Genomic DNA, 17,528 nt, shown 5'->3' on the forward strand with positions numbered 1-17,528 from the left:
TATCCCTTTCTTTCCCCCTTTCTCCCGACTTCTCTTTTCATCTCTTTTGTTTCTCACGCTCTCTCCCTCTGTCCCTATTTTTCTTTCTTTGTCCCATCCTCTCTCCTTTTCCCTCCCTCTTTGTCCTATTTCTTCATCTCTTTTCCTTTCTCTTATCTACTAGTCCGGCCCCCGACAGAATGTTTGTTCTATCGTGTGCCCCCCCCCCCCCCCCCCCCCCCGAGTTAAAATGAGTTTGACACCCCTGCTGTAGGTGAAACTCAACCAACCCTAGATAATTTAAAAAATTGCCCATTTATGAGATAATTAACGTAGCATTGCAATTATCTAAATCACTATTTTTAATAACGAACACTACGAGGCACAAAAATAATACACACTGTCCCTTTAAGCGCAGTCCTTGTGAATTATGGATCCGCTCATTGCTGATCGATTAATTTTCATATTATTATTTCTTTTAATGCTATTTAGTTTATGGAATTTTAAAAATCGATATATAAGAGAGGTATGTTTTTATCAGAAGTTTATTGTGGAAAACCCAAATAAACGGAGTTTGAGACCTCCGATGTAAAAAAAGCGAATTAATAATGAGATTATATGCGTCATTTTGATTTGGAAATAACAGAAGAGGACATTATTCAACAATTGGAGGAGTGTTTTAATGTCTTGTAACGCTAATTGTTGTGTAAAAATATGTTACGTGTGTTGTTACACAAGCGTAGGTAAGCAGGTGGATGTTACGTAGCTAAGTGGCTAACTGGACTTCTTGTTCGATGGTCTTCTCGTCCGCCTCCAGACTTAATCTTATTTGGCGACATTTGGCCAACAGACGGATGGGAGACATGAGCTCCAAGACACAGATGCCAAACCCGGACAGGGCGCTAGCCGGCCGGAGCGAAGCCATGAAAGTCTCCGGTGAGTTCTCATTGGGGTTAGCTTTAGCATGTTAGCAAGTCTCCGGTTAGTTCTCATTGGGGTTAGCTTTAGCATGTTAGCAAGTCTCCGGTTAGTCTGCGTTGGGTTAGCTTTAGCACGCTAGTTTCGTTATGACGACATGATTTTTGTCCATTTTGGGTGAAAATGAGTTAATTTTGACGATGTAGTCGTTAGACATAAAGTAATTGTTTTTATACGAATTATAAGAATTATGTTAGATTTTAAGTTTTGTTTTTGACAGTACTGCGCATGCGCTAGCTCTGTTTACTTCCTCGTCAACGACATATTTTACGAAGTTGTCGAAGATTAGAGGAACATAAAAGTATAAATTATATATGTTTATTTTTGTTTAATATTGCTAAGTAACACGCAGTCAATCGTAGTAAAAGCGTTAATTTCCAACGATGAGGTCTGGTCTATCAATTTACCACCTCTCAAAGCAGCTAGGAAGTGGAGAGCAGAGGCATTAAAGGGACAGTGTGTAAGAGAGTGAAAGAAAGAAAACAAAATATGACCACTAGATGTTGCTGTATTGTGAAGTGCAATCGAAAAGGAATGCTACAATGTTATTGTTATGCCTTTCTGTCTCCTGCTTTCTTTCTCTTTCTGTCTTTCTTATTATCTCTTTCCTTTTCATTCTTTCTGCCTTCCTATTTTTCTTTTGATTTTTTTTTCTCTTTCTTTTTCTCATTCTTTCTCTGCCTTTCTCTTTTGTTCTGTTTTTCTCTCTTTCTATGTGTGTCTTTCTTTCTTTCTTGGTTTGTCCCTCTCTTTCTCTTTTTTAATTTCTATTTTTTCCCTTATTTCTCTCTCTTGTTATCTTTCTCTTGTTTTCTTTCTCTTTTTTTTTCTTCCTTGTCTCTTCCTTATTTCCTTTATTTCTCACTTTCCCCTGTTCTTGCCCCTTTTCTCTTTGTCTGTCTTCTTTCTGTTTTCCTTTTCTTTTTTTCCATTTATCTTTTTCTCGTTAAATTTCTATCTATCCCTTGCCCATTATTTTAGTGAATTTCCCTTTCTTGATTTCCTTTTTCCTTTTTTTCTTTCTATCTTTTTTTTTCATTTTTCCTTTTCTTTCTTTTCCTTTTTTGTTTTCATTTCTTTTTTTTCCCTTCTCTTTCTTTTTTTTCTGTCTTTCTTTCGGTCTTTCTTTCTGTCTTTCTTTCTGTCTTTTTTTCCTCTTTCTTTTTTCTTTTCTTTCTTTCTATTTTATGTCTGTCGGTCTTTCTTTCTGTCTTTCTTTCGTTTTTTCTGCTTTTCTTTCTGTCTTTTTTTCTTTTGGTCTTTCTTTCATTGTCTTTTTTCTTTTTTTCTGTTTCTTGCTTTCTTTTATTTTTTCTTTCTCTTTCTCAATTTTCTTTTTTCCTTCTTTCTTTTTTCTTTTTTTGATTGCTTTCTCTTTCTTTTTATTTTTCCCCCCTTACTCTCTGTCTTATTTTCACTCTTTTTCTCTCTCTCCTTTCTTCACACTCTTCTTCTTCTTTCCCCAATCCACTATTCTGTCCCCACCCCGAGAGAGTTTTGTGGCCCCCGAGCTCCCAAATGTGTGCGACGCCCCCGTTTTAAAGCCCGCAGTCTTTATTTTTAGTAGCCGGGATGAGAAACGGGCGCGTGTCACAGCTTTCTCCTCCGGCAGCCGTCGGCGTTGGCACGGCGGCGCTGCCCACTTCAGCAGGAGTGGCCGTGCTGAGTGTTGGCGCGCCATCAATAGACGGGCGCTGGCATGCAAGGGGCCGCAACACAAAAGCAGCCATTTATACGCTCCTGCCTTTTGCACAGGAAAAGGGGAGAGAGATAAGGAGAGTGTGACAAAGAGAGGAGAGGGAAAACGAGAGAAAAAGAAAAAGAAAGGTAAAGACAAGCGTGAGAAAGAAAGAAAAAAGAGAATGAAAGAGAGGGAGAAAAAAGAGGGGAAGACAAAGTATGACAGAGAGAGAGAAGAAAGGGAGAAACAAAGATTGCGTGAGAGGAAAGACTATAAAGTAAGAGAATGAAGGAAAAAGAAAGAAGGATGGAGAGATGAGGAGAGAGTGAGACAAAGAGGGGAGGGAGAACGAGAGAAAAAGAAAAAGAAAGGGAAAGACAAAAGCGTGAGAAAGAAAGAAAAAAGAGAATGAAAGAGAGGGAGAAAAAAGAGGGGAAGACAAAGCATGACAGAGAAAGAGAGAGAAGAAAGGGAGAAACAAAGATTGCGAGAGAGAAAAGTGAGAGGAAAGACTATAATGTAAGAGAATAAAGGAAAAAGAAAGAAGGATGGAGAGATGAGGAGAGAGTGAGACAAAGAGGGGAGGGAGAACGAGAGAAAATGAAAAAGAAAGGGAAAGACAAAAGTGTGAGAAACAAAGTAATAGAGAAAAAAGAGAAATAACAAGAAGGAGAAAAAAGGGGGATAAAGCATGAAAGAGAAGTAAAGGTAAAGAGATAGAAGAAAGGGGGAAAGAAAGATTGTGAGAGAGAAGACTAAAAAGTAAGAGAAGGAAGGAAAAACAGAAGGGTAGAGAGATAAGGAGAGCATGAGACAAAGAAAGGGGAGAGAGAGAGAGAGACTAAGAAAAAGAAAGAGAAAGACAAAGGCATGACAGAATAAGAAATACTATAAAGAAAAGTAGTATAAAGTTAGAGAAAGAAGGAAAAAGAGAGAAGGTTGGAGAGAGTGAGACAAAGAGAGGAGGAGAGGGAAAAGAAGAGAGAAAATGAAAAAGAAAGGGAAAAACAAAAGCTTGAGAGAGAAAAATAACAGAAAAAAGAGAGAGAACGAGAGGGAGAAAAAAGAGGGGAAAACAAAGCATGAGAGAGAAGTAAAGAGAAAGAGAGAGAAGAAAGGGAGAAATGAAGATAGCGAGAGAGAAAAGTGACAGCAAAGACCATAAAGTTAGAGAAGGAAGGAAAAGGGGAGAGAGATAAGGAGAGTGTGACGAAGAGAGGAGGAGAGGGAAAACGAGAGAAAATGAAAAAGAAAGGGAAAGACAAAAGCTTGAGTGAGAAGGTAACAGTGCAAAAAGAGAGAGAGGGCAAAAAAAAGAGCGGGATAAAGCATGAAAGAGAACTAAAGAGTAAGATAGAATAAAGGGGGAAACAGATTGCGAGAGAGAAAAGTGAGAGAGAAGACTATAAAGTAAGAGAAGGAAGAAAAAGGAAAGGTTAGAGAGATGAGGAGAAAGTGAGACAAAGAGAGGAGACGGAGAACAAGAGAGAAAATGAAAAAGAAAGGGAAAGACAAAAGCACGAGAGTAATAGAGATAAAAGAGGGAGAAATAAAGAGTCAAAACATGAGAGAGAAATAAAAAGAAAGAGGTATAAAGAGATAGAAGAAAATGGAGAAAAAAAGTTTGTGAGAGAAAAGAGAGATGGAAAAGGAGAGGGGGAGCTCTATAAAGTTCGAGAAAGAAGGGTAGAGAGATAAGATGAGAGTGAAACAAAGAGAGGGGAGAGAATGAGAGAAAAAGAAAAAGAAAGAAAAAGACAAAAGCATAAGAAGGAAAGTAAGAGGGGAAAGAGAGAGAACAAGAGGGAGAAAAAAATAAAGAGGGAGTAAAAACATGAGGGAGGTAAAGAGAAAGAGAGGGATTAAGAGATTAAAGAAAGGGAGAAGCAAAGATTGCGAGAGAGAAGAATAAGAGAGAGAGAGAAGACCATAATGTAAGCAAAAGAAGGGAAAGGAGAGAAGGGTAGAGAGAAAGAGAATGAGACAAAGAGAGGGGAAGAGAGAAAATGAAAAGAAAGCAAGATAAAAGCATGAGAGACAAAGTAATAGAGAAAAAAGAGAGAACAAGGGGGAGGAAATAAAAAAGATGGTGTCAAAAACATGAGAGAAGTAAAGGAAAAGAGGTATAAAGAGGTGGAGTAAGATAGAATAAAGGGAAAGTTGAAGAGAGAAACGAAGATTGTGAGAGAAAAGAGAGAGGAAAAAGAGATGACTATAAAAAAGAAACAAGGAAATAGAAAAGGGTAGAGAGAGGGAGACAGCGAGAGAAAGAGATGGAGAAAAAAGAACATAAGAGAAGAGTAAAAAAAGAGAGCAAGCGAAAGAAAAAAACAAGAGAAATATAAAAAGCATGAGAGAAAGAGAAAAAAGTGAGAGGGGAGTGAGAAAGAAAAAAGGGACAGAGAAGGAGAGAGCAAAACAAAGAGACAAAGCATGAGGTAGGAAAAAAACAGAAAGCGCAAAAAAAAAGAGAATATGAAAAGTGACATCCAGAAGACCTATATAAAACCACCGCTCGTTTTTCTCCCGTGCTTCTCACAGAGTCGTCTCGCGGTCAGGCTCAAAACCCTTAACGGGGCCCCGTCCGGTCCGCGGGCCAAACGTTCGACACCCCTGATCTTGGGGAGTTAAGCCTTCGGAAACAAAAGGGAGTCTGAGCGCTGCTCGATGGCGATTGGTCGATTCCGGACGGAAATAGAGCGGCACTAATGGCTGGCGTGTGTGCGTGTGTCATAAAGCATTCGTCATTACTTTTTGATAAGCTTATTATTGCAAGGACGGATGCACGCACACGCCATCACACTATAAGAAATATCCTCAGCGTGTTTCCATAACAAGAAGGATATATTACACATTATAAAACATACATATTGTCTTGTGAAGTTAGTAATTCCCCCAGAAATAGTATACATAATCACCAAAAACATGACTTTATTTTGCATTGGACAAACAAAATGGACACAGTGACCATGCTTAAAGGGACAGTGCATATGATTTGACCACTAGACGTGACTGGATTGCGTAGTGCGACTGAAAACAAGTGCTACAAAACACAAAAGAAGCGCGAGAGAAAAACGAGCTGCAGGTTGAAATATGTCCAGATGTCGTCGCCAAAGCCAGGTGCCTCTCACAAAGACGCTGTAGTTGTATTTCTTTCTCTCTTTTCTCACTCTCTCTCTCTTCCTCCCTTTTTCTCTCACTCCCTATCTTTCTTTCACTCTCTATCTCTCTTTTTCTTTCTTTGTTCCTCTTTGTCTCTTTCTCTGTGTCTTTTTAACCTTTTGCACTCTCTTCTTTCTCTCTTTTTTTCTCTATCTCTCTTGCTTTCCCATTCTGTCTTTCTACCTTTCTCTTTCCTCTATTCTCTCCTTCTCTCTATCTCTCTTTCAATTTCTCATTGGATTTCTTTCTTTCTAGTGATATCTTTTCTTATTATTTAAACTATAAACCTATAACTTCCTCAGCTACATATGTTCTTTGAAGGGTTTTGTACAGTACAGTCCTCTTCTCTTTTCAAATTCAAAATCAGCTCTAATTTTTCTTGTCTTCTCTTGTTCTCCTTAAATTCAATATCCACCGATGCCTTCTCTCCTTTTTTTGAGTGTCTACTAAACTTATCACTCCCTCAATCAAACATAATGTACTGTATCTTGAGCGTTTTTGTACCGTCATTTCCAGTTTTCCCTGCAAATTCAAAATCTATTGATGTCTTCTCTCTTAATTTTGAGTGTCTACTAAACTATAAACTCATCACTCCCTCAGCCAGATATGACGTTTCTTGAGGATTCCCTTCTTTTGTTCTCCTTGCAAATTCAATATCCGCCGTTGCCTTCTCTCCTTATTTTGAGTGTTTACTAAACTATAAATCAATCACTCCCTCACACAAACATGATCTATCTTGAGGATTATTCTTGTCTTTTCATGTTCTCCTTGCAAATTCAAAATCCATTGATGTCTTCTCTCTTAATTTTGAGTGTCTACTAAACTATAAACTCATCACCCCCTCAGCCAAACATGACGTCAACGGCAACAGAACCACGCCTCCGTTCCCAGAAAACACAGAAATGGCAATTTTCGGTGAGTGTCTTTGAGTCGTAGATCTCTAGACCTTATATCGGAGACCTTTCATTCGTTAATATTGAAATACGATCTTTCCTCACAGGAATGGGTTGTTTCTGGGGCGCAGAGAGGAAGTTTTGGCGCCAGAAGGGCGTTTATTCCACTCAGGTGGGCTATGCTGGGGGGTACACACCTAACCCCTCCTACGAGGAAGTGTGCACAGGCTTGACGGGCCACGCCGAGGTGGTCCGGGTGGTCTTTCACCCGGACCAGGTCTCCTTTGCAAGTCTGCTCAAGGTCTTCTGGGAAAGCCACAACCCAACGCAAGGTATTGTACCTTTACCTGACGTCAAACGCTCAATTTGTAATATTTTCCCACTAGATGTCGCCGTATTGTGTCGTGCGACCGAAAAGGAATAATACAAACCTTCTTGAAACGCCTTCCTATTTAGCATTGCATTATAAACAAAAATGGCATGAAAACAGTCAAATAAACAATACAAAGTTAACAATTTTCGAGGGAACAAAATGTCACGATTTGTTAGTTGCCCTCACCTGCGCTCACTTTTAGCCCCAGCTGCCACTCGTTCCCTAAATATCCCTCCTATTTAAGCACGTCATTCTCGTTCACTCCTTGTCAACCTACCTCAGCGCATGCAAGGCAAGCACTTTTGACTCTGGCTCCCGTTTTGATTCCGACCTGTATCCTGTATCGATCCCCGATCCACGCTCCGTTCTCCTGTCTCGGCTACCTGTATCCTCCCTGATTCCGTCCCCTGTTTCCTGTATCAATCCCCGATTCTCGCTCCGTTCACCTGTCTCGGCTACCCGTATCCTGCCTGACTCCGTCCCCTGTTTCCTGTATCGATCCCTGATCCACGCTCCTTTCTCCTGTCCTGGCTACCCGTAACCTGCCTGATTCCGTCCCGTTTCCTGTATCGATCCCCGATCCTCGCTCTGTTCCCCTGTCGCGGCTACCTGTATCCTGCCTGATTCCGTCCCCTGTTTCCTCTATCGATCCCCGATCCTCGCTCTGTTCACCTGTCTCGGCTATCCGTATCCTGCCTGAATCCGTCCCCTGTTTCCTGTATCGATCCCCGATCCACGCACCTTTCTCCTGTCCCGGCTACCCGTATCCTGCCTGATTCCATCCTCTGTTTCTGTATCGATCCCCAATCCTTGCTCTGTTCACCTGTCTCGGCTACCCGTATCCTGCCTGACGTCCCCTGTTTCCTGTATCGATCCCTGATCCACGCTCCTTTCTCCTGTCCTGGCTACCTGTAACCTGCCTGATTCCGTCCCGTTTCCTGTATCGATCCCCGATCCTCACTCTGTTCACCTGTCTCGGCTACCCGTATCCTGCGTGACTCCGTCCCGTTTCCTGTATCGATCCTCGATCCACTCTCCGTTCTCCTGTCCCGGCTACCCGTATCCTGCCTGATTCCGTCCCCCGTTTCCTGTATCGATCCCCGAGCCACACTCCTTTCTCCTGTCCCGGCTACCCGTAACCTGGCTGATTCTGTCCCGTTTCCTGTATTGATCCCTGATCACGCTTCGTTCTCCCGTCCCGGCTACCGGACTTGCTCCGAAAGTCTTACATTTGTTAACCGCAAAATAAGGTCTTAAAATTTGTACACAAGTCTTATCTGAGTGTTAGAGCTAATAACTCCACAATTAGTGAACTCACAAATTGGTCATCGGATATGGTCTTGGAAAGGTCTTAAAAAGTCTTGAATCCGAATGGTAAAATCCAGGGAACCCTGAATCAATATTATTTTTCTTACCACTAGGAGGTGCTAAATAATACACATCTTTTTTAAGTCTGCACGGTCATGTGGAGCACTATTGTGCCATGCGACCAAAAAAAGTGCTCAAAAGCACAAGGAAGAATACAAACTTACCATTTTCAACCCACCCTTTTCACTACGCAGTTATTATTGATTTTGTGTGTTTTTTTTTTAATGCAGGTGCTAACCGATCATTTCCGATCACCGGGGATAAAAAGCATCGTTTTCTTGCAAATGTTGAGTTCAAGAGAGACATTCTATTGCCTGAAACATCGCGTCCCTGACTTTTATGTTAAGTAAAATTAACAACGGAATGGGTGTTACTTCAAATGTTCTCTGATTGATAAACGGTTGTGAGCAAATACAGCTACAGTGGGTGGTTGGCTTTGTGAGTGGCACCTGGCTTTAGCGGCATCCGGTGGACATATTTAAAACTGCAGGTCATCGACACGGTAATCATTTCTCTCTTGTGCTTCTCTCGGCATTGCCGAACCGTTTTAGGTATGCGCCAGGGCAACGACGTGGGCACGCCATACCGCTCGGTGATCTACGCCTGCGCCCCGCAGCAGCTTGAGGGGGCGCTAGCGTCCCGAGATCAATACCAGAAGGTACGCACGCTGTTGCCGTGGCGATTGTGTGATTGATATAGCTATCGATTTTTTTTCGCTAAAAACGATGCGATTTCCTCACAATTTCCATGTTTTAGAACAGGGGTGTCAAACTCATTTTAACTCGGGGGGCCACACGATAGAACAAACATTCTGTCGGGGGCCGGACGAGTAGATTAAAGAGAAAGAAAAAGAGAGATAAAGAAATAAGAGAACGAGAAAGGGGAAAGGACAGAGGGCAGGACAAAAAAAGAAAAAAAAAGGAGAGGGAGAAACAAAAGATAAAAAGTCGTGAGAGAGGGGGAAAAGAAAGGGAGAGGAAGAAAGAAATCCAAAGAGAAATAGAAAGACAGGAGGAGAGAAAATAAAGCGTGAAGGGTATGAAGAGAGAAAAGGAAAAAGGAAGTTGGAGCAAAGAGGTCAAAAGATTAAAAGACACAGAGAAGCGAAAGAGACAAAGAGCAACAAAGGAAGAGAAAAAGAGAGACACAGAGAGTGAAAGAGATAGAGACAGAGTGGGAGAAAGGGGGTGGAAAAGAGAGTACCTTTCTTTGAGTACTTGTGGCTCATAGACAACATTGATTGCATGCAAATTTTCTCCATCTCGTTCAAAACTTGAGCCATTATTCCTGTTCAGATACACGCACAGCCAAACCAAAACTAACTAAGAAGCAGTACTTCGCAGAATATATAGGGCACGTTTTTCACTACAATTTACAGTCAAGGTGTCACACAAAAAAACTCGTTTTGGCTGTACAACGCTAAAGAATCCTTTATATAAAATCTCACTATATAATCTGTGTTCAATGTTCAGATACTTTTTGATGAATCCACAGAACAAACTGTAAATACGCCAAAACACCGGAAGATTATTTAAAGTTATTTGATTGGGTGAGTGGGAAGGATGGGTGGAGCTATGCAAAAAGAGCAAGCTCTCCCTCCCATCTCTCGCCCTACGCCGCCTGCGCCAAAAGTAAACACATCAGGCTTCCTGTTTGCAGAATGTTGAGACGTTTTTACAAAATAACTGCTTGCATCTGGTTTTGAAAACAATATTTAGGGAAAAAAAGGGTCATTGAAAGAAAGAGACAAGTTTAAAGTGGTATGTTTGTTGATTTTGGAAAGCGGGCTCTGCCATTATTCTTTTTTCATCATTTTTATCAAATCATCAAAAATAAATGTGCTGAAGACTAAGCTTTTGTCTGGGGCGCGGGTTTAATAATTTAGTAAATTTGTCTCATAATATATGGTGTGGCTCTTTCCCTAAATAAAATTAATATATTTTGCTTTTATGGCTCTTTGAGTCAAAAAGGTTTCCAACCCCTGCTTTACACCAACCATATTGAATGGATGCACGAGATATCAAACAATAAAAATGTCAAAGTTCTTAGCGCGCTGGAGATACAGTATAGAACTAGGAAGAAGAAGCAGATTCCTCGGGGTGGGTGCTGGGTGACTTCTCACAGCACCACCACACACTGGTAGCGGCGGAAAGAAGCACTAAAGGTGCACACAACACAAAATCTGGCAACGTTGGGATATTTTTCGACATCCCGAAAAAAAGTCATCTGTGTTTTCATAGTCACTCTTGCTCAGCGACATTTTCCATCCCCCTCTGAAGTGGAATAGAGTCACGTGACGAGGCTGCTACGTTTGATTGGTTGAACATGGTAGAGCCTGGCAGAGCTCTGCGTCCAAATAAATACACCTTAGCGGAGACAGACAGACGCGTACTTAACTACTGTAGCGGAGTAAAAGTACTGTTTTTTCTTCACAAACTTAAGTAGAAGTAAAAGAATAGGGTTTGAAAAGTACTTCTAGGAGTATTTCCTTAAACGTACTCAAGTAAATGGAACTCCGTTACTACCCACCTCCGTTCATAACACCTTACAGTACTCGTCACCAAGAGGAGAGGTGATGTCCTTGGCGAACATCTCCATTTGCTTTTTTTTGTATTTTCTCTCCAAATCATCTAAAAAAAACAAACAAAAAAAAAACCTCCTCTCTCCCTCCTATATCGCGTGTGTGTCCATGAGAGCAGTTGGCCCGAAGCAAATAAGAGCTCACAAGCACACTCTTGCCAAACCATCTGGGTCCTAAATCTGTCCCCTGCTAATGTCACTTGCAAAACTAACACGCGGAAATCTTCCTAAAAGCTTCCAATTACATATTTAATACCCGCTCGTGTCGGTGTCATTCTTTGCTCCCTTTCAAAAAAACTGTTCCGTTTAGAGTTGACTATGCAAGGGAAGGCCCGATCGGGTTATAACGGCTGGGTAACAAGAGAGTCTGATTCGGATAACACGAGCATGTCAAAATCAGGGCCTGAGATGGTTTTCGAGGAGATGTCGGTTCCTAATTGTGTCATACACAAGGAATTTCAGTAGTGTGGTTGGCGTACTTAGCGGCTCTTTGAGCTGTCTCTATGAAAAGTTCAACGGCAGCCGGCTCCTTTCTTCTTTTTATTATATCCTTCTTTCTTTCCTTCTTTATTTGTTTTTTTCCCCTTCATGTTCTCTTGCTTTTTTCTTTCTTTTTACCCCTTCTCCCTTTTCTACTAAAGAAATACGACAAAAATACTACTACAGAAATACTCCAAAACTTTTAAAGAAAATTTCGGGAAAAAAAACTAGTACCGAGATACTCAAAATTCTAAACAAATACGTACTACAAAAAATGCTACTACGAAAACACTACAAAACCTTTAAAGAAATACTACCAAAAAACTTCTACAGAAATACGACCAAAGTACTACTACAGAAAAATGACATGACGACTGAAGAAATATTACAAAAATACTACTACGGAAATACTCCAAAACATCGAATGAAATACTAAAAAAATACTACTACTGAAATACTCCAAAACATCTAATGAAATACTACTATGGAAATACTCCAAAACTTCTAAGGAAATTCTACATAAACACTATTATGGAAACACTCCAAAACTTCAAAAAAGAATATTACAAAAATACTACTATGGAAATACTCCAAAACTTCTAAGGAAATCCTACATAAATACTACTACAGAAATACTCCAAAATTTCTAATGAAATACTACAAAAATACCACTACAGAAATACTCCAAAACTTCTAAAGAAATACGACAAAAACACTACTACGGAAACACGATAAAACATCTAAAGAAGTACGACAAAAATACTACTACAGAAACACGACAAAACATCTAAAGAAATACCCAAAAAAATACTACTACAAAATACTCAAACTTCTAAAGCAATACTATAAAAATACTGCTACAGAAATACTCCAAAACTTCTAATGAAATACTAAGAAAATACTACTACAGAAATACTACAAAAATACCACTACGGAAATACTCCAAACCTTCTAATGAAATTGTCCAAAAATACTACTACGGAAATACTCCAAAACTTCTAATGAAATACTACAAAAATACCACTACAGAAATACTCCAAAACTTCCCCCAAAAAATACTACTGCGGAAATACAAAAAAAAATTCTAAAGAAATGATCCAATAATACTACTACGGAAATACTCCAAAACGTCTAATGAAATACTACAAAAATACCACTACAGAAATAATCCAAAATTTCTAAAAATAAAAAATAAAATACTACAACAAAAATACTGCTACGGAAATACTAAAAAACTTCTAAAGAAATGATCCAAAAATACTACTACGTGAATACTCCAAAACTTCTAAAAAATTACCACAAAAATATTACTACGGAAATACTCAAAAACTTCTAATGAAATACTACAAAAATACCACTACAGAAATACTCCAAAACTTATAAAAAAAAATACTGCGGAAATACTAAACTTCTAAAGAAATGATCCAAAAATACTACTACGGAAATACTCCAAAAATACCACTACAGAAATACTACAAAATTTCTAAAAAAAAAATACTACAAAAATACTGCTACGGAAATACTAAAAAACTTCTAAAGAAATGATCCAAAAATACTACTACGGAAACACTCCAAAAATACCACTACAGAAATACTACAAAATTTCTAAAAAAAAATACTACAAAAATACTGCTACGGAAAAACTAAAAAACTTCTAAAGAAATTATCCAAAAATACTACTACGTAAATACTCCAAAACTTCTAAAGAAATACTACAAAAATACCACTACGGAAATACTCCAAAACTTTTAAACAAAAACTCGGGGAGAAAAAATAGTATGGGAATACTCTAAAACTTCTGGAGAAATACTCCAAAAATACTTACCACAGAAATATGAGACGACTACCAAAGAAATACTACAAATATACTACTACGGAAACACTCCAAAACTTCTCAGGAAATACTACTACAGAAATACTACCAAAATACTACAAAAACTCTTATCTATATCAAACTTCAGAGTGTCAATCTGTAATAAAAAGGGTTGCCAGGTCTGATGGAAATCCTGTAGGGTGCGTTTAATGAAGGTTAGGATTTTCGCAACTTCACTTTTGGGTTGGAGGGGATGTATGTGTCCACTTATCTCCTCTGTTATAACCCAATCCGTATGCTCTGGTGCAGGTCTTGACCAAAGAAGGTTTCGGGACCATCACAACAGAAATCGCAGAAGGGAAACCATTTTACTACGCTGAAGACTACCACCAACAATACCTCAGCAAGAACCCGGGAGGTTACTGCGGCCTGGGCGGGACCGGAGTCTCCTGTCCAATAGGAATTCAGCAGAAAGAATAGACGGCCAATCACAGCCGAGGAAAATCATACCCCCATGACAAGCTTTTTGAGATAAGAGCTGTTTTTATTTGATTTTTTTAAAGTATCAATATCGTCAAAACGCAAATTTGCTCATGTAATATTCATCCGGGTGCAATTGTAGTTTGAGAAATGATTTCCTTTACTGTGCAAATTAATTATAAAAACGAGATACTGTGTTTTTATTCCGAGTCGTTTTGTTTCAGCGCCTGGTCGGAAGATACCACTTCTCGCCACTAGAGGGTAACAAAGGAACGTCTCCATTTTTTTTTCAAAATTTTGCCTTTTACTGTCATTAACATAAAAAGGCCATTGAACTTTATTCAACCACAGAGTCATATTTCTATAAAATGTTTATAACTAAAATGATTAAGGCGCAGTCTTAAACTTTTGGCCCTCAGGGTGATAGTTTAAGTGTCAATTCTGTTATAAAAAGGGCCTTAATATGAAAGTTAAAAGAACAGTATGTATTCTTTGACCACTAGATGTTGCTGTATTTCGTCCGGCAGCCAAAAACGAGTGTTAAAACACACAAGGAAGAATACAAACCACGAAGACTCAAAGTGAGTAAAAGGAACCATTCTTCTCATTTTTTGGACCTGGCCTTTTGGGGGGTTTCGGACACCCGCAGAAGCAAGATGACGGACAATTATGACAGCTACCTCAAGGTAAGGCTCATGTTATGTAAAATAAGTCAAAACAATCTCAAGTATTTAAAAGCATTCATACGATATTTTATTTGTTTTGTAAGCATTCAACCCTCCTGTTGACCTTGACCCACACTTAGTATTTTATTTAAATTTTATGAATTTTCTAAGATTGTTCCCAAAAGTAGAACAACTGAAATCACGTTTTTATTCGCATTTACAGTTTCATAAGTTGGGGCCAATAATACACACTGTCCCTTTAAGTCAGGGGTGTCAAACTCATTTTAACTTGGGGGCCACACGATAGAACAAACATTCTGTCGGGGGCCGGACTAGTATGATTAAAGAGAACGAAGAAGAGGGATAAAGAAATAAGAGAAAGGGAGGGAAAAGGAGAGAGGGTGGGACAAAGAAAGAAAAAGAGAGAGAGGGAGAGAGCATGAGAAACAAAAGATAAAGTCATGAGAGAGGGGGAAAAGAAAGGGAGAGGAAGAAAGAATTCCAAAGAGAAATAGAAAGACAGGAGAGAAAAGAGAAAAGAAAACGTCAAGGGTATGAAGAGAGAAAGAAAAGAGAGAAAAGGAAAAAAGGAAGTTAGAGCAAAAGACACAGAGAGAAAGAGACAAAGAGCAACAAAGGAAGAGAAAAAGAGTGAAAGAGAAAAGGGGTGGAAAAGAAAGCAAGAGAGAGTGAGAGAGAGAGAAAAATACAAGTACAGTGTTGTTGTTCGAGGCACCTGGCTTTGGCAACATCAAGTTGACATATTTCAACCTGCAGCTTGTTTTTCTCTTGAGCTTCTCTGAGTGTTGTCTCGAGGGCCAGATTCAATCCCTTAGCGGGCCTGATCTGGCCCGCGGGCCGCCTGTTTGACACCTGCCCTTTAAGTGCAGCCATATTGGATTTACATGTACTTATCATAAAGTGATCGATTTTTTTTTAAATCTTATTCTGTGTAGGGAATGAAAAGAAAAACAATATTTGAAAACAGTGAAATGTTTTTATCAGAACTTGAGTTGTGCCCCCCCCCCCAAATCAATTGAGTTTGAGACCCCTGGTGTCAACAGCTTCTTAAAGCGTTACTTCAATTCCTCTTTTATATCCAAGACCGTATTTTAAATCGTTATTATGGATGATATTGTAACGTAAACACGTGAAAATAGCGTAATAATAACCAGCACGTGTGATTTATTGTGAAACTTTTAAGACAGACTACATTACATTCCCAATAAGATATTACGTCACGTATAAACACTTAAATTATCATCCTGAGCTGGAGCGTATAGCAAAAAAAGATGAAATAATACGATTTTTAGAGTCTAAAAACAACAACAGATGAGTTTAGCGATTTTAGTTGCCGTCGTCATAGTTACGAGCTGCTTCCTGTTCAGTTTTGTATCGTTATAGTTCCGAGAGAGAAACAAATGTGATCGCGATAGTTCCGGGGGTGGTGTCGCTTCAATTTTTGTCCGAGTGACTTCCGATTAGAAATGAAGCGGGGTTTCAAATAAAACAACGCTACACTTTTGTCCTGGAAACATTAATATGGACTTTGGTCTTCTCAGAAAGCCCTCAAAGTCAAACGAAAAGTAATTTAAAATATCTTAAGTCCGCTATCTAATTTACTTAAAAACATACAAATCTTAAAGGTGTCTATTGCCGTCTTAGCTTTCATTTAACCCAATGATGCAAATTTAGGTAAGTGAATTGTAATCTTTCGATTTATGTAAAGTTGACATCCCATCATACCACCAACAAAATCCTGATAACAAAGTTTTTGGAAAATCCCACTTCACTTCAAGGGTATATTGTGTAATATTTGACCACTAGGTGGCACCCTATTTTATAGTGCAACCGGAAATGAGTCACCCCACCCAAAGAAAACAATGTAGTGGCCAGGGCAGTCTGAAAAAATGATATATACTGGACTGTCTCAGAAAATTAGAATATTGTGATAAAGTTCTTTATTTTCTGTAATGCAATTAAAAAAACAAAAATGTCATACATTCTGGATTCATTACACATCAACTGAACTATTTCAAGCCTTTTATTATTTGAATATTGCTGAATTTGGCTTACAGCTTAAGAAAACTCAAAAATCCTATCTCAAAATATTAGAATATCATGAAAAAGTATACAAGTAGGCTATTCAACTAATCACCTGAATCATCTAATTAACTCGAAACACCTTGCGAGGGTTTCCTGAGCCTTAAAAACACTCAGCTTGGTTCAGTAAACTAAATCACTGCTGATCTGACTGCTGTCCAGAGGACCATCATTGATACCCTCCATCAGGAGGGTAAGACACAAAAAGAAATTTCTCAAAGAGCAGGCTGTTCACAGAGTGCAGTTTCAAAGCATATCCACAAAAAGTCTGTCGGAAGGGAAAAATGTGGCCGGAAACGCTGCACAACCAAGAGAGATGACCGCAGCCTTAACAAAATTGTGAAGAAGAGCCGCTTCCAGAATTTGGGGGAGCTTCAAAGACAGTGGGCTGAAGCTGGAGTCCAGGTATCAAAAGCCACAGTTCACAGACGTGTCCGGGAAATGGGCTACAATAGCCGTATTCCCATGGTCAAGCCACTTCTGAACTCAAGACAACGGAAGAAGCGTCTGACTTGGGCGATGGAGAAGAAGCACTGGACAGTTGCAGAGTGGTCCAAAGTCCTCTTTTCAGACGAAAGCAAGTTTTGCATTTCATTTGGAAGTCAAGGCGCCAGAGTCTGGAGAAAGGCTGGAGAGGAGCAAAATCCAAGTTGCTTGAAATCCAGTGTGAAGTTCCCACAGTCAGCAATGGTTTGGGGAGCCATGTCAGCTGCTGGTGTTGGTCCACTGTGTTTCATCAAGTCCAGAGTAAATGCAACTGTGTACCAAGAGATTTTAGAGCACTACATGCTTCCATCTGCTGAAAAGCTCTATGGAGACGAGGATTTCATTTTCCAGCATGATCTGGCACCTGCCCACAGTGCCAAAACCACCAGTAACTGGTGCACTGACCATGGCATCACTGTCCTTGATTGGCCTGCTAATTCCCCTGACCTGAACCCCATCGAGAATTTGTGGGGTATAGTTAAGAAGA

General features: G+C 39.5%; 1 protein-coding gene across 1 annotated transcript; it reads left to right on the forward strand.

Annotated features, from left to right (window-relative positions):
- The first annotated feature begins 615 nt into the window (after positions 1-615).
- On the forward strand, positions 616-13,984 carry msraa (methionine sulfoxide reductase Aa). Its single transcript, XM_088324456.1, has 5 exons — positions 616-915; positions 6,647-6,715; positions 6,801-7,025; positions 8,986-9,092; positions 13,617-13,984. Exons 1-5 carry the CDS (start codon positions 774-776, stop codon positions 13,785-13,787), a joined length of 714 nt encoding a protein of 237 aa, XP_088180582.1. The 5' UTR covers positions 616-773; the 3' UTR covers positions 13,788-13,984.
- The last annotated feature ends 3,544 nt before the right edge of the window (positions 13,985-17,528 follow it).

Source organism: Urocampus carinirostris, chromosome 20, assembly GCF_059441175.1.
Source record: "Urocampus carinirostris isolate Australia breed hairy pipefish chromosome 20, RoL_Ucar_1.0, whole genome shotgun sequence".
In the NCBI taxonomy this organism is placed as follows: Eukaryota; Metazoa; Chordata; class Actinopteri; order Syngnathiformes; family Syngnathidae; genus Urocampus; species Urocampus carinirostris.

What these genes read in the sequence shown, in the direction of transcription:
- msraa (XM_088324456.1), top strand. Translation starts at nt 774, where the DNA reads ATGGTCTTCTCGTCCGCCTCCAGACTTAATCTTATTTGGCGACATTTG. An exon ending in CGAAGCCATGAAAGTCTCCG is followed by an intron (nt 916 to 6,646) that starts GTGAGTTCTCAT and finishes TCACCCCCTCAG; the next exon opens with CCAAACATGACGTCAACGGC. An exon ending in AAGCCACAACCCAACGCAAG is followed by an intron (nt 7,026 to 8,985) that starts GTATTGTACCTT and finishes GAACCGTTTTAG; the next exon opens with GTATGCGCCAGGGCAACGAC.